Source organism: Lathyrus oleraceus, chromosome 4, assembly GCF_024323335.1.
Source record: "Lathyrus oleraceus cultivar Zhongwan6 chromosome 4, CAAS_Psat_ZW6_1.0, whole genome shotgun sequence".
Classification (NCBI taxonomy): Eukaryota; Viridiplantae; Streptophyta; class Magnoliopsida; order Fabales; family Fabaceae; genus Lathyrus; species Lathyrus oleraceus.
In genome coordinates this window covers 138,331,270-138,342,992 of record NC_066582.1, presented here as the reverse complement: position 1 = coordinate 138,342,992, position 11,723 = coordinate 138,331,270, and the positions used below count along the sequence as shown (strand labels likewise).

The following is an 11,723-nucleotide window of genomic DNA, read 5'->3' as shown; positions in this document are numbered from 1 at the left end:
CTTCGATGCTTGGCTTAAAGGTCATGGGTTAGAAATTTCGCCCAGCTTGCTTGGTTTCGCTCAACTTCACCATGGGGCTCCTGGAATCAGGATATCTCTTGGGATCGAAAAGCCTTTCTGGCTTACCCGTTTAATTATTGTGGATGTATTTACAGCCATTTGGGTGATTCACTCTCCTAACTCCTTCCAGATTCTGAGCTGCCCTTTTGTCGAACATAACTTCAGATTTCTTTTTCTGGCACCTTCGGAGGAAGTCTGACAGTGTTTCTTCTTCCTGAGGGAAGGAAACCTTGTTATATTCTTCTTGTCGACAATCATCATCGACTTCCATGGAGACTTCTCGAGATAACTCCACCATATTAACTTCCATGTGGATATCCTCAGTAATATCCAACCTTTGGAATTGTTTTTGAAGGCCATCAGTGGCCTTGTCCAAATGAATGAAATTATCAGCAGTTTCTTTAGTGATCATCACTAACTTTGAATTTTCAGCACCCTCGACATCTGGGGCTTCAACATTTTCTTTGTCGACATCCTTTGTACCCCTTTGGGCGAAATCTCCAAGAGGTGCTTGCTCGAAGTACTCATGTACTATAACCATGACAGGCCTATTGACAAAGTCTTCAGTAACTTCGGTCATACAGAAATCCTCAGCAACTTCAATGAAATTCACCTCCTCTGGCTAAGTGTAATGAGCCTCAACGATCTGTAGAGGATCGGAGTCGATTTTCATCTGACTCCGTGGCTTGTCACCGAACTTGAGTCTTCCTTCTTGGATGGTATTCTGCACCAGATCCCTGAAAAGAAAACATTGAGACGTTTTATGACCCCAAAAACTATGGTATTTACAAAACCCTAGTTTTTTTCTTTGTTCTGAAGGGGGTACTTTAGCAACCAGAGGTACTATCATCTGACCATCTTTGACTAGTAAGTCAAAAATTTCGTCACATTTTGTAACGTCGAAGGTATATGTTTCCTTAGGAAACCTATCATTCTTTTCAGGTTCGACAGGGTTTTTCCCATTCGAAGAAGCTAGAACTTTGCACACATAAGGTGGCCCTTGTGTCAATTCAACAAGGCTGATCTCAGTGTCGTCGAAGTTTGGGACTTCATGACATGAATCTTTGTCATCTTTCCTGAAATCGACATAGGCTAGCCTTTTACCTTTGTTCGTCCTAGCCTTTTCTTCTTTTAAACGCCCCACCTGTCGAACTCTGTCAGCCAATTGGGCCATATCCCTCAGGTATTGAGTGTCCAATTTCTTTCTAATCGAATAGTCAAGGCCCCCAGCGGCTATTTCGACCAGTTCATGCTCTGGTACTTGCGTGAAACACCAGACTTTGAGCAGTCGAAATCTATTCAGGTAGTCATCTATTGGCTCAGTGAATTTTCGTCTGACACTAGCCAGCTCTTTCAAACTTATCTTCGTTTGCCCCATGTAGAAATGCTCATGGAACAATCTTTCCAGTTGGTTCCATGAGTGGATCGAATTCTGGGGCAAATTTATGAACCATGTGAAAGCATTCTTTGTAAGAGAACTTGGAAAAAGTTTCATCTGAAGGCTCTCATTGTTTGACATATCTCCAGCTTCGATTAAATATCTCGCCACGTGTTCGATAGTAGACTCAGTAGTATCCCCAACAAACTTGGTGAATTTGGGGATTTTGGTCCTCAGGGGTGCATCCATTTGTAAGATATATTCTGCTAAAGGCGACGTATAATTTGGTCTTCTAAGGCCAAAATTTACCCCATTTTAAACCATGATTCTTTCGACTATAGCTGCTAGGTTGTTATCTGCTGCCACATCATCATGTCGAACTTGTCGTATGACATCATCAGCATTTTGATTCCTATTTACCATTAACACCCTTGGTTCCCTGGGTACATGTGGTTCAATCCTAAGGGGTACTACTACCCCATTGATTTTGTGGGATCTGGTTAATGATGAGGTCTTCCTCAAACGTAGGCTATTGATTCTCTCTTACCGAATCTCTAGGCAGGGGACGCTGGTGCTGAGGTATACCAAGAAACTCAGACATTCGAGCCACTTGTGCTGACATCTGTTGATTTGACTGAGTCGTATTCTGAATAAGAGGATTTAACGCAGTGGTCAAAGTTTGAGTTAACATTTGGACCATTTCATGATTGCTTTCATCCATCTGTTGCCTCTATGCCGCCACAGAATTATTGGTAAGAGTGGGTAGTTGTGTTGGGTGTCTTAGACCTAACGCTTGATTGGTTCGACCCGCGTTTATTCCGGACCCTTGCACTGGTGAATTTATGTTATCCACCGGTTCCAAAAAAGTAGAACCCATATTCTGTAGATTAGCCATCACTGAAGTCGACATTCCATACGGCTATTCTCGACCACCAAATGGTATTGAGAAACCAGGGGACACCAACGACCTATTTGGGATATCCCTAATTGGTGAAGGAGTGTGAGGAGGTCCCCTAGGTCCAATGTAAGTTAGAATTGGTTCAGAAGGGGAGATCGAATGCGTAGGCATCGAACTCACCATAGACGGAACTACTTCGGACGCATGCGTTGTAACCGTGTTTGCCCCTATCGAAGAAGAAGGGGGCACTATGTTGTTAGTTGATGGATTTTGAGAATTTTGAGTTTCTGGCGGATTCATATTCGCCATCCTCGTCTGGGATTCTCTCCTTGTTCGTCGTTCGTCGTTTATGGCTATTTTACCACTTCTTAAAAGCATACAACGAATCTTTTCCCAAACAAATCTTAGCAATCACAGGATGTTACACGATATGTGACGTTAGCACTGGTCCTACTAGGCGTGCCAATTTATTTACCTTGAAAATTGGTAAACAACCGTTGATCTTCCAAATTTCTAAATTTGGTTACTCGCAGGATCGATCATATTGATCCTAGGACATGTGTTAAGTATCTCATAAACGTGGTAGTAATAAATGATCAAAACTAGACGTCAGATCAGAGTTTTAAAGACAATTAAGAACGAAGGGTCACTTAAATGGAAAGAAAGGTCTTGAATTGGCGTTTATGACTAGTAGAGAAAAATGAAATAAACGACAGTAATTATAAAGGATTAACAAAAATAGTAAAGTAAAGTTTGCAAACACTGGAATCTTAAGACTGTAAGATAAAAGTTGAGGGTGAAGAAAGGAACGAAAGGATCATAAATTTGCAAATGACGAAAGTAAAAATAAAGTGTTTGAAAGGAGGAAGCAAGGAAGAATGTTTCTGGAAAGAAAGTAAAGACAAATTTAGATTGCTTTGAAATAAATAACAGTGGTGTAGACAACATACATTATGCATCTTACAATTCTTCTTCACACGAATACTTAGTAAATTTGCAGATTTTGTACACAATTTGACACACACTTTTCTATCACTAAGACCCTATATTTATACTGGATCGAAATAACCGCTCTGATGGCCCTTCAATCGCGTCGATACACGTGGCGCCCTGCATGCGCGCATTCGCTCATCCTACTCCACGTGTGCTCTTGCGGTTTCTGACGAAGGTGAACTTCTCTCCTTTATTTAAATTTCGAATCTTTAATCGAAAATCGTTTTTCAACCGCTTCTTAAATAACCGCTCCGAAATCTCAGCCATGAGCTTGATCTTTATCTAACCAGCTAAGCCGATTCTCCTCTAGTTGGTCGAATTACTTCTTAGTCGAAACCAGCTGTGCATATTTTCCAATTTTGGTAATTTAGGGTGGGCGTCAAAAATATGAGCTAACATACACTTGCCGAGAAGTCATCAAGTTTTTACCATGTTCTTCATTGAGTGTTTCATGTTGACAGACCAATCTTTCCTACCAGTCATGTGTGATGAGCATTCTGAGTCCAAGTACCATTGGTCCTGGAATATTTCTTCATCGCTTGTTGTGAATAACATCTCTTCTTCTTCATGCTTTACAAACTTTGCATCAGTTTCCTGATTCTTCTGTTTTTCAGGACAATCACTTGAGTAGTGACCATACTTCTGACAATTGAAACATTGAATGTGATGTTTGTCAAGTTTTTGACCACCACCTCTTCCTCTACCTACAACACCTCCTTTTTGGTTACTTTGGTATGAGGGTCTTCCCTGATTCGACCGACCTTCTTCTTGCTGATTTCGACCAGTCGAATTACCTTAGTTGTCGAGCATTTTCCCTTTGCATTTATTTTCTCTTACTAATTGCGTCTGCAAAGCCACATCACTTTTCAACTTGCCAGCAACTCTTTCAACCTTTCTTTGTTCATGAGATTCAAGCGCCCCTTTAAGCTATTCCTTTGTCAATACTGATGAATTTATCGACTCTTCTGTGGCTACTACCACGTGGTCAAACTTTGGAGCTAATGATCTCAAGATCTTTGAAACAACTGATCTTGATGTCAACACTTCTCCACATACCTTGATTTGATTCACCAGTTTTGTAACCCTAGTGAAAAAATCAGTTATGCTTTCATTGTCTTCCATCTGAAGTAATTCATACGTTCTTTTATGAGTTTGTAACCACACCTCTTCCACCTTCTTTCCGCCTCCAAATTATTTTTCAGAATTTCCCATGCTTCTTTTGCTGATTCAACATCACTAACCTTTTTCAAAATTATCAGAATCAACACAATGATGGATTATAAAGAGAGCTTTATAATCTTTCTTCTTCAATTCTTTGTGTGCAGCTTTTTCTTCACCCGTCTCGTTTGTTGTAAGCGTTGTCACTCCCTCCTTCACAAGATCCCAAAGATCTTGATAACAAAAGACAATCTTTATCTGCTTGCATAAATTCTTGTAATTTTGATTCTTAAGAATTTGAAGACTCGTCGGAAAATGCTCGTTCAGATGATTTATCATGTTCTGCTTCCAAGAATCGCTCAGCTAATGCTCTAGATACCAGATGTTGGAAATTCACCAAAATTTTTGGAGAATTTTGCTACACAATTGATAATTGAAGAAAGAAATAAAAGATAAAAAATTGGGAAGAAAGAGAATTAGGGTTTTATCGAAGTAAGGGAAGAAAAAGAAGAATTTTTGCAAAGTAATTCTCTGCTCTCAAACTGAGATTTATTCAACTTGTTCAACTGCACTTCTGTTGTGTTATATTTCAATCAATAAGGGTTACTCCATATTTATAGATTTTGGATTTGCTTGCTGCTCAAGTAAAGCCTAAAATACCCAATTCTGTTAACACTACAAAATTGGACCTTAGTAAAAATCCATGTCGAGGCTAACTCCTCGATACTTCGACAACTAAATATTCGACAATAACATGTTTCAACACCATAAATTACAATTCAACACCAAAAAGAAAACAAATCTTTTTAGAACAAAATTCAATCTATTAAAATATGTGTGCCAAATAACCATCTCGAGACATGATATCTCGCATAAAGACAAAATATATTGTTTAACATGTTGTCTATAAAAAAAAACTTCCAATCACATCTAAAAACACATGCGACCACCAAATATATATTTTGAAGCAAAGCAAGAGTTTAAATATCATATTTTGAAGGATGCAATGGCAATTATAACCCTTTGAAGAAAGAATTGTGATTTTCTAGTAATCCTTTGTAAATGTATAATTGCAACAATTTAATGGTATTGTCTTTATTTACTATGAGTGGATAATCCTCTAGGTTAGGATCGAATATAAACATCTTTCGAGTTACTTAAGCTATGTAATTTATGAGTTCTAATTTAAGCAATTTATCCTTATGATTGGTTAGCTATTCTTGTGCTTAAGAATTTTCTCTATTTAGACAATATTGAATTGAACTTAAGAAATAATTCAATACTTGCCATATTTTTTATAACTATTACTAGAGTAATTTTTCTAGATAATTGTTTTAGGATTATCAAATTATCTAGTTGTGATCAATAATATAGTACTTTTTCATACTTGGTTTCACGTAAGAGATTAGATTTATGTGTTAGATAAATGAAACCTTGAGCCAATAGTTTGATCTACATCTATTTATAAATTTTTGTGATCCTATATTTATAAATTGTTGTGTTTAGAACCTCTATTACCAAGTAGCGACAAAAGAGGAGATTTAATCGATCATAATCACGTTTTATTTATGATAACTATTTATTCAATTTATTTTCATTCAATTTAACTTAAACTGTAACAAATTCCTATGGAAACCCCTTATGTTGTCAACTAAGTATTTTTAAGATTTCTTTATCATTTAAGTAATCATAATCCTCATGTGTACGAATTTTTATTACTATTTGATGACAATTTTGGTACACTTGTCAAATTATTCATCCAAAAGGTTCAAGTGGAGCCTAGCTTTTTGGTCACCACCATGATATTGGATTGTTGTGGTATGTGTAATGTTTTAACTAGCACCACACCGGGCACCAATATTCTTATATGAATTTAGTGAATGAATCACATTAGTAAGTGATGTAATCTTTATGTTACTGATTGTAATGTGTAGGTTTGGTGCTTTAATATACTTGTTTGATTCTCTTATGGTTATTCTATGAGTGAAGAGGAGGTGGTAGGGGGTGTACCTACAAATACACTTTGATAAGATAAAAAATATGCAAATTGATTGTGTGGCCATACATGGGGTGAGTCCCCTATTTATAAAGTGATTCTGCTTTGATGTTTTTCATGTAAATGATATTTTCACTAAATAAATTTATAGTATCATTAGTTGATAAATATGATTTTGATGTTGTAATTGAATCTAAGATAGGTGGTGGCACGTACCTGGTTTAATGGGTTTCATATAGTTTAGAAATGTGTGAACATGTTAGTGCTTTTAGATGTCAGATTAATATCCTTATTTGTTTACAATGATGATCTTGAAAGTAGATTATCGTGTTGTGTCATCCTCGTGTCAAGGTGGGTACCTAAGATAATGTGGCTTTGAGCCTCATCGTTGCTCCAGATTTGTACTTCAAGTTGTGGATTTTATTGGTGGATGATTCGTGATATATTTAACTTGGGCTTCTTAGGCCAAAATCGTTATAGATGAAATAATCTTAGAAGATGACATAAAATCGGGAATAGACCCTTTTATTTTCTTCAACTATTTTGGTTGATAGGGTAGTTATTGTAAATGAATCGGTTGATTTGGCAAAAAGAATCAAGAAAGATTGTCTTATCCTTAAGGTGGATTTTAAAAACACTTATGATTTGGTTAGTTGATTTTTTTTGGACTGTATGTTTTCTAGATTTGGATTTAATGATAAGTCGCTTTAATGATTCTTAAGATGGATTTTGAAAATGCTTATGATTATATCAAAAGAGTATTATGAACAAGTGAATAACAATAACAAAAACTACTCGGTTACCCTCATGTGTGTGTGATGATCATCTTTATTTATATTGACTTAATTTGAATATTCTGAATGAAAGGAGAAGAAAATCAGATAACGAGATTTAAGTACAAAACCATAGTTGACGTGATATCTAAGAAGAGAGTTTTTAGTCAGTATTTTATGGTACATGTACCTACAATGCTCTTGGTGTTAAATTGAGTACCGAGGGAATTAACATTTAGCTAATTCAAACTTGGATTCACATACGAGTATCAGCGATAACATCTTCACGAGTTTCTTATATGTTGTGTTGTTGTGTCTGATTTTTTTCTAGGGAAGCCAAGTTGCTTAAGGACAAGCAACAATTCTAGTGTGGGTAAGATTGATCACAAGTGTTTTTATCATTTTTATGTCGCTTTGTTTCCATATTTTCATATATTTAGCTTCATTTTACGGAAAAGTTGAGTACGTTCGTTGTGTTACAGATGTACAATAATTGGCGTTGACTGCGGAAGAAAAACAAAGAAAAAGCACAAGAGAATAAATCAACCAGAAACCATGACGGGTGACTCGTCATTATTCATGACGTCCTTCATAAGAAGTCATGATGCACATCATGGTCCCACGGAGCAGACCGTCATGGGAGTGGGAAGAAGATAGAGATTCAAAAATTAGAACCATGACAGGTATCCCATCATGACCCATGACGTCTGTCATGGTATCCATAACCCACGATTTCTAGTATTTTCATCATGCTTTAGTCAATTTCTTGAACGGTTTTCTTGTGCTATGCACAACTTCTTGGGCTATCAACTACCATTTTAGTGCCCTTAGCCATATAAAAACATCACTGTAACTGATGTGAAAGATATCCAAGCTTTATTTTGTACCAAATATTACTCTAATATTCAGTTTACGCAAGTTTCAAGTTCATCTTTTATTGTTGATGTTGTATTTTCTCTACTTCATTTTTACTTTTGCTGCTAAATTGTTGGATCAAAAGTCTTCATTTGGAGTATTCTTAATTTTATAATCATTTACTTTATTCTAGGTTCTATTTTATTGATTTTATGAAAAATACACTTTATGCTTAGGTTGATTCATTGTTAATTATGTCTGAGTAAATTGCTTAGAGTCTGAGTTATGAGGATTATCATATCGACTGACCTCGTGTGAATTGTATGAATATTAATTTTAATGAGAATGATATAATGGTTTTGTAATTTATGTATTTAAAAGGAAAGATGTTCGTTACATAAGTAGGAACGTAGAGATATACTAATGCGCTAAAATGTCGTATATGGTATCCATCTTAGAAATTTGAGCGATTGATTTCAAGATTGTGAAAGTGTTTTTGAATCAATTGAAAAATTACTTTTAGTCTATAAAAGGTTCTCTAAAGTTTCAACTCGTGCTACGAAACTAGACGATTTGTGAGTTTAGAATCCGATGACACACCGACGAAAGCGAGTGCTACCACTAATTTTAGTATTTTTTACAAAAATCATAATTCTCATTATAATCGATATAGAAATTTGTATGAGTCAAATCGAATGACAAAAATCATTGTCTTAAACTCTTGCTTTTAATTTTATAAAAAACCCCGAATATTTTATATCTTCACGCAAACGAACTAGATTTCAAATAACCTTAAATATACATAAAAATAATAGAAAATGATACTATAAATTTTTATATTATTTTAATATAATCATATACTTGTGGTCCAACACCTAACACAATTGATATTTCCTATGAATAGAAAGTAGAAAGAATTGAAAGCGTTTAGAAATTTATGTCAATCAATAAAGTTTTAAACGAGTAGATCCCACTTGTGTATCCTTTCTCATCCATAATGTGAACAAAATTAAACCGTCACAACTAACTTAATTTCTCACCATAATGTGAAGAAAATTAAATCGGCGCAACTAACTTGATAAAATGTTTCAACTATCCTCTCATTTGCGAGAATTTTCTCTTTTTAAGAGTGCATGGTTCTTATTTCCAATAATTAAGTAGATATATAGATGATTTCTAGGGCTGAGAAGTGTCTCATATAATCTATAATAAACTGATGCTTGAATTGAAAATCCTCCAAAACTCTAATAATGTTACTCTCTACATACGAGAAGCTTATTATCATCTCAAAACTCAATTATATTTTAAGCGATTTTCAAGCATTCACCTTCATAAAATGCATGTGACACTTTTCCATCCTACGAAATAGTTCAGTTTTCTTTATAAAGATCTGGATTGGACAATCGTGGCGTGGGAATAGCAAGGAGAGGCGTCTTCTTTTTAAGAACAATACCAAATTTCTCAGCAACCTCCAATTGTTTTCCTTGGGGTATTGCCCAATCAAACAAGTGCACAAGGGTAGCTGTAAAGTACAAAACAGTCCTCTCAGCCATTGCAATCCCAGCACAAATCCTTCTTCCAGAACCAAATGGAAAATAACTGAAGTCGTTTCCACTATAATCCCATTTCCCATCCAAGAACCTTGTAGGATCAAATTCTAGTGGATTCTCCCAAACAGAAGGATCTCTATGAATAGCCCAAACGTTCACAAACACACGAGATCCCTTGGGAATCGTGTAGCCACCAACTTTGGTGGTTTCAGTTGGGCAGTGAGGGACCATAAGCGGAAGCACCGGGTGCAATCGTAGGGTTTCTTTCATCACTGCATGCAAGTAAGGTAACTTATGAATATGAGACTCTTCTACTAAGTTATCTTTTCCAACTACAATTTCTAACTCCTCTTGAACCTTCCTCAGCACTTCTGGATTGTTCATCATTTCTGCCATTGCAAACTCAATTGTGTTGGAGGATGTGTCTGATCCACCCACTACCATGTCCTGTTCGCAATCATCACAATATTGATATCAAAAAAGAAAGATAAAACAAAAATGGATACATTGGTAAAAAAACATACCATGAGAAGTGCCTTAACGTGAGTGCTTGTGAATGGAGTCTTGGAATCACCCTCTTCCTTCAAATTCAACAAAAACGGCAGAAAATCTTTACTTTCATTCTCTTTTCCGTCCTCTTCCTTCTTCGTACGTTCCCCAATCATCTTCTCAAATATTCTATCAAAACGAGGAACCAAAGCGTCCATCTCTTTCACCACCCCTTGCAAATCAAATCGGGCCAACCCAGGGAAAAAGTCCGACAGATTCGGCTTCCCCAACAGCACTGTCATCTCCGCTACCGCCTCCCTGAATTCCGCCCCTAAACTCTCCCTCTCATCCCCTTCCACCCCCGCACCCCACATCATGTTCGTAATCACGTTTAACACCGTTAAAAAAACTTGCTCCCCAATATTCACTTTTGAACCCACCCGATCATGAATATACTTGACCGTTCTCTGAACCTCGCCACGGCGAAGCTCGTAAACAGAATCAAGAGTTGTATTGCTAAGCATCTTCACCACGCAAATTTTCCTCAGCATCCTCCACTCCGGTCCATACTGGCTCCATACGATATCAGAGCCTCCGTAAGTTGCTGCTCTACCGGCGGCAGGGACGTCACGGTTGGCGAAAACCGTATCATGCTCTTTAAGAACCTCACGCGCCGTGGAAGGTGAAGTCACGACGATTCCGAGTTTGCTACCGAGCCAGAGCTTGAAAATCGGGCCATGAATGTGTGCCAGCCCCGCGAAGTAAGTGTGAAGTTCTGGTTCAAGAGATAGAAGGTTCCCGAAGAAAGGAAGGCCCGACGGGCCTGGCGGTAAATTTTGGTATTTAGTTCTGAAGAAGAAGATGTAAATGTACCAAGTTACTGCGGTTATTGTTAAGACTGCTAAGATGAGTGTTGTGCTGTCACCACCGTAGGGAATCATGATGTTATTATCTGTGTATTACTATTGCTGTTGTGTTTGAGTTTATAAAGGAAATAGTGGCAGAGGTTATTATGTATCTAAAGATAATGAAGATAAAATAACGTGAGAGCCAGAACTGCGGTAGGTATTGTGAAAACGACAATACGAACTTCGCAAGAACGATGGATGGATATTGCAAAAACGACAATTGAATTTTGCAAAACGGTGGACGGACAATTTAAACGGAATCTCCAAGAAAGAGTATATAGTGCAATTAAAGTGCGAGTGGGAGAGAACAATTATGTTCACAAATAAAGATAAACAAAGGGACGACGATAGTAACAAGTGCCCTAAAACACAAGTTAAAGAAGAAAAGGTACAAGTTTTATATTAAAAATAATAATTTTAAAATTTGCAAAAAGTTACTTTTAGCGTTTTCTGCCCTAAGAATATAATACTACTTACATTTGTCTTATTCCTAAGAAGAACAACTCCGTTTTTGATGCTGATTACAAATCACTAGTCTTTTGTAATGTCACTATTAAAATTAATTATTACAAAAACTTTAGCTAATAGAATTAAAATAATCCTCCACCACATAACAAGTGAAAACCAAAGTGTCTAGGTTCATAATAGTCTTTGAAATTTTCCAT

General features: G+C 36.6%; 2 protein-coding genes across 2 annotated transcripts; both read right to left on the bottom strand.

The window, feature by feature from the left end:
* Positions 1 to 682: 682 nt before the first annotated feature.
* LOC127136411 (uncharacterized) lies at positions 683 to 1,687 on the bottom strand. Its single transcript, XM_051062968.1, has one exon. The coding sequence runs from the start codon at positions 1,685 to 1,687 to the stop codon at positions 683 to 685; it is 1,005 nt and encodes a 334-aa protein (XP_050918925.1).
* A 7,623-nt stretch (positions 1,688 to 9,310) lies between these two features.
* Positions 9,311 to 11,371, bottom strand: LOC127074104 (flavonoid 3'-monooxygenase CYP75B137). The gene is made up of 2 exons (XM_051015397.1): positions 10,186 to 11,371; positions 9,311 to 10,108 (listed from the first exon to the last, which is right to left on the bottom strand). The coding sequence occupies exons 1-2, from the start codon at positions 11,089 to 11,091 to the stop codon at positions 9,482 to 9,484; spliced, it is 1,533 nt and encodes a 510-aa protein (XP_050871354.1). The 5' UTR covers positions 11,092 to 11,371; the 3' UTR covers positions 9,311 to 9,481.
* Positions 11,372 to 11,723: the final 352 nt, after the last annotated feature.

Bases quoted from the DNA above. Each gene is read 5' to 3' on its own strand.
- LOC127136411 (XM_051062968.1), bottom strand. From the start codon at position 1,687: ATGGATGCACCCCTGAGGACCAAAATCCCCAAATTCACCAAGTTTGTT.
- LOC127074104 (XM_051015397.1), bottom strand. From the start codon at position 11,091: ATGATTCCCTACGGTGGTGACAGCACAACACTCATCTTAGCAGTCTTA. The intron at 10,109-10,185 runs GTATGTTTTTTT...GATTGCGAACAG, and splicing joins ACGTTAAGGCACTTCTCATG to GACATGGTAGTGGGTGGATC.